Source organism: Cariama cristata, unplaced genomic scaffold, assembly GCF_000690535.1.
Source record: "Cariama cristata isolate BGI_N322 unplaced genomic scaffold, ASM69053v1 scaffold26638, whole genome shotgun sequence".
NCBI classification, from domain to species: domain Eukaryota; kingdom Metazoa; phylum Chordata; class Aves; order Cariamiformes; family Cariamidae; genus Cariama; species Cariama cristata.
In genome coordinates this window covers 2657-7624 of record NW_009632032.1, presented here as the reverse complement: position 1 = coordinate 7624, position 4968 = coordinate 2657, and the positions used below count along the sequence as shown (strand labels likewise).

The window sequence follows — 4968 nt, the reverse complement described above, 5'->3', positions numbered from 1 at the left end:
CCAACCAAACCGATTCTGAGATTCTGTGAAGGAAGAGCTCAGACCCTGGCTTAGCTGACACCCAGCAAGGAAGGGGTGAGTGAGGAGGGCATGGGGGGTCCAGCTGCTGCCTAGGACTCACAGGGCATAGCCTTGGCTCTCTCCCAGCTGGTTTTAAACAAGAGTCCCCAAAAAAGCAAGAGTCTTGCAGTGGTCCAGGCTGGTTTACAGCATTGGCCACAGCCTAAGAGCTGAAGGTGCCTGCACAGGGCATGGGGACACCCAACCAGCAGGAGAGGCTGGGGGTTTACTGGGGAACAGTGCTCGCTGCAGTGCAGAGGGGGATGCACTGGAGGGGCACTGCAGACCCCCATGCTTGCCCAGGGTACCTCAGTCAAACCCCCTTTCTGCCTCTCATGGGCACCATGGGACTCTCCCAGCCCAGTCAGGGCTGCACAGGACAGGCCGACTCTGGACCAGCATTGTGCTTTCCCCAACCTCAGAGATGTGCAGGATAGGTCCATGCCCCTCAGCCTGCCCACCACCCACACTGTCCCAGCAGGACCCACACTGCAGCAGGGAGTCATCTGCAGAGGATGCAAGAGGGGTCCCTGCTCTCCAGCCAGGCTCAGGTGTGCCGAGTGCTCCGATCACTTGTGTGGTCAGGATCTGGCCCCTGGGCCTCTCCCTGGGTCTAACTTAAACCTCACCAGGCCCCGAGGACTCACATTTCGACCTATCCACTTATTCACAGGCTTCATGAGGAAGGAGGAGAGGAAGCCACTGATGTACATCACCAGGGGGATGGTGGCGATGTATTTCTGCAAGAGACAAGGACAGGGAGAAGATGAGCTCCGGACCATTGGCACAGGACCCCTGCCCACGCAACCTCAACACGCGGGCAGGGACCTGCCCTGCACCCACCTTGGGCAGCAGCAGCGAGTTGGTCAGGTACATGGCGATGTAGGTCTGCGACAGGTTGACGATGAGCCGGGTGGACATGTAGAGCACCGCAACCTGCAAGGGGACAGAGACAGGGCAGCACCGCTCAGCCTGCGCAAACTGGAGATAGGGAAGGTTGGCACCTTCCATGCCCAACCCTGTCATGGCACGGATGCCCACTGAGAAGGGGACAGCCTCCCTGACATGGTAGGTGGGTGCCCAGTACAGCCCATTTCTCCATCCTCACCCACACTACGGGCACATCCCAGTGCCAGAGGATGCCCACAGCACCCGGGCAGGGCAGCAGCCCAGGACAGGCACCGCAAGCCCTGCCCGCAGCCGTACCTGGTAGAAGGCAGGCTCCAGCAGCCAGTCCTTCCAGATCAGCAGCGGGCGTGGGGGGCTCGTAGGCTCCTTCTGCAGCAGGGGTGTGCTCTCCTCCAGCTGGGGCAACGAGCCCGGCGGGTATGGCTTCTCTTTGGTGCCCAGGTGGAAGATGAGGGAGAACACGGCCCCCAGCCCCACCACAATGAGGGACAGGTTCTGGGTGAGGAAGAGGTGAGCATAGCAGGGGGTGCCCTTTGCCTGCCCATCATCCACCTCTCAGCAGTCTGGTGGATAACGAGCGGTTCTCAAAAAACCAGGGAGAGCTCAGTGCAGCCCCTGCCCAGTGTGGTAGGTGGGATTTCAGGGCACTGTTACTTCACTCCCTCCCCAGTTGAGCCATGTCCCATCCAGCAACGAGAGGACCCCAAGGACTGAGTCCTGCCACTTACCCGAAATATAGGGACATCCTGGACGCCTAGGTGCTCTGAGCGGTCAGGCTGGTTTTTTTGGAGCCAGGCCAGGCCATACACAGTGATATTGGCCATGACGGTAAAGGCATACCTGAGGGGAGACAGCACCTCAGGGTGATGCACAGGGACACAGCAGGGACACCTCAACCCAAGGCTGCCCTCCAAGCCAGGCATGCTACAGCCAGCTTTGCACATCGCTGTCATTGCTGAGATGACATCTCCAAGAGCATGCAGCATCTGGCCAGGCATTAACCTTACTGGTGCACCTCCCAGCATACCCAATCCAAGCCTTGGGGCATCACTGGGAGGAAACCAAGATCCCTCTAGGCCAGCCTGTCCACCCTCTGGTCACAGCTCACCTCTGCCCCAAGGATGCCCGGAGCTGCCCGACCTCGTGCCCCCAGAGCCAGACCCCTTGGCCCCAGGGTTACCCCAGCACAGCCCCACATCCTCCCTGCCCAGCTGCGGTCCCCGCTTGCCTGCCGAAAGAACTTCCTCCCACCGGAGCAGATAACCAAGCTCTGCTCCATCAGATAAACACTCCTTCCCGCAGCCTGATCCTGCCAGATAAGCGGCACTGAGCCGGGCTCCGTGCACGGAGCTGCACGTGCTGCCCAGCCTGGCCTTGGGGCCATCCCTACCTATGGGACAGGGCACAGGGCCATGCCCACCTCTCCCTGGGGGGGTCTATTCCTCCTCTGTAAGCATCACCCTCCAGTCCCAAAGGAGAAGTGCCCCCAGCTCAGGAAGTGTCCCACAGGCTGTGTCACCAACATCCCTGGCATCAAGACATTCCCTCCTGGCACCAAAAGGTTTGGGTCACCAACTCAGAAGACCAGTGTCACTTGGACACATCCTGCAGGACACCCACATGGCTCAGTCCTGGTCCTGCTGTACCGAGGGCTCAAGTGTGCCACGGCACCCAGGGGACATCAGACCCGTAGCACCCAAGGGACCTCTTGTCACACAAGTAATGGGACCCGGCACAGGCAGGGCTGCTCCCCCAGGGCTGCTTCCAGGGACACCGAGGTCTGGCCACACTCACCTGAAAGCTGTGAGCTCCACCTTCTCATGGTCACTGGTCACCAACTCAGGGATGAGGGACAGGTGGGAGATCTGTGTGGCCGCCCAGCCGAATTGGAAGATGATGATGAAGGGGAGGTAGTAGATGAAGGCTGCCCACTGCGGCGTGTTCTCCTTGCAACCCAGGCAGGGGTTGAAGATGAAGGGGAAGGACACGAGGACGCAGGTGGTGCCTGGGAAGAGAGCGGAGCAGTGAGAGGATGCAAACCCCGTTTCCCTGGGACCCCAACGGCCCCAGCTGGTTCAGACACAGACGGAAAGGCACAGCCAGCCCTCTGCTAGGACAGGTTCTACCCCACAGAGCTGGGGAGGGAGGTGGGCCCCTTCCCCCAGCCAGGTGAGACACATGGAGCCCCAGACACCCCCCTCAGCCCATCCTGCACAGGGTGATGTCCTTCCCTCTCGTACCCAGTGCCGACACAGACAGACAGACACTTGTCAGCAGACTTTTCCTCAGTCAAATTCCCCCCACAAAGTGCAGCACCATCTCACACCCGCTCTGTCCCCTTCAAAACGTCGGAGGACAGACCCTGGCACGACACGCAGGCACCAAGGGCTTCTCTCCCCACCTCCAGCGTGCAGATAACCAGCCCCAAGGACATGTGCCACCCTGCCACCTGCCCCAGGGCGATAAGGCACCCTGAAGGCCAGGAGGGCTCCGGGCTGTCCCGCGGGCTCAGGGCCAGCCCATCGGTCCCCTTGTCCCTTCTCCCATGGGACTAGCAGCGAAGTCACGCTCCCATCACGCTTGCAGAAGTCAGTCGCAGAGCGATGGCCAGGGACACCCCCAGTGTGATGCGGGGGGGACACAGAGCCAGATTTGCCCCCCACGCTGGGCTCTGAGCCATGGGAAGGTCCCGGCAGGGTCAGGGACAGCAGAGCCAGGCTCCTCCCTCTGCCGCAGTGTGATGGCGTGGGGACGCCTGCGTGGAGCAGGCAGGGACAGGCTGGCTTCTTCTTCTCCTTTCACAAGGTTATGGAGCAAATCCGCTGAGATGCTCCATTGCTCCTGAAGCCCAGGCACCAACGCGGGGACGGCTGCGTGCCCTGTCCCGTGTGTCCCCACCTTCACCGGGCACTGCCAAAGCACCAGGGGAATCTGTTCCTATAGCTGAGGGGAACCTGCAGCCGCTCGGTCAGGTCCCCAAGGTCCCCTCTCCAGGGGACTTTGCAAGATCCTCTTCCTCACGAGCGATTTGAACGGCAATTTCTCCTCCTCATTGCTTCCGTGTGGCACTGTCACCCCAGCTGCTGCAGGGCTGGGGCAAAGCGGTTCTCCCTGCGCCGAGGGCAGGCAGTGACAATCCCAGCCGGGCTCAGATCTATCCTGAACAAGGGCCCTGGCAGGGTGCTGGGTGCTGCCCTGCACCAGCTCACAGCTGGCGCTGGTGCTCCAGGAGCTCACCGAAGGGACAGGACACTCGGGCACACTCTGCCCCAGACAAGCCAGCAGGACAGGCAGGGTCTAAAAAGGTTCAAACCAGACCAGACGTCCGTTCTGCCTCTTACAGGGCTGTTGGTTTTAATTAAGCCCCGTCTGGAGGACTGGGGAGGTTCTGTCCCCTCCCCAGCCCCAGGGCCCCGCAGGATTGGGCTCTGCGGTCCCCTGAGGGCTGCAAGGGACTTGCTCGCATCCTCAGGGGAGCGCTGGGGCAGGGAGCTGCGGCCCCCAGGCTGCTGCAGCCTCCATGTCTACCCCTGTGCCCACCCACGAGCCATCGCCGCTGTCACACACGCAGGAGACTCCAGTCACTTTCTCCTTTTCATGGCCCCCAGGGACAGGCAGTGCCCACCACCACCTCCATGGAGTCGTGCTCCTCTGGGATGGGGCTGTGACCTGCATCCCAACATCCCCGGCTCTGCCCAAGGAACACGGCTTCACCATGAGCCAGAGGTGTCCTGGGGACTCCCCACTCTCCCAAGCAGGGCTATAGGAGACCTCCAAGACCACCCTGCCCATCCCCGCAGCACCCCCAGGGCAGGCAGCAGAGGTCCAGGCTCTCATCTCCTGGCTCTGTGGGACAGGATCACGAGAATGCCAGGCGACCCGGGAATCACAGGCACCCCCCGGGGCAGGGAATTTGGGACAGCGCTGTCAGACCGGCTCAGACAGGCAGCAAAGAGCCGCTCATCCCTCCCAGACCATTGAGGCAGGAAGCTGCCCCCC

The 4968-nt window shown here is 61.6% G+C and overlaps 1 protein-coding gene across 1 annotated transcript; it reads right to left on the bottom strand.

Annotated features, from left to right (window-relative positions):
- Positions 1 to 689: 689 nt before the first annotated feature.
- On the bottom strand, positions 690 to 2974 carry MFSD12 (major facilitator superfamily domain containing 12; the record flags this gene model as incomplete). Its single annotated transcript, XM_009706201.1, has 5 exons — positions 690 to 800; positions 904 to 996; positions 1267 to 1464; positions 1698 to 1809; positions 2764 to 2974. Coding segments are annotated over 5 exons (725 nt in total), but the record flags the coding sequence as incomplete, so codon positions are not given.
- Between the last annotated feature and the right edge of the window lie 1994 nt (positions 2975 to 4968).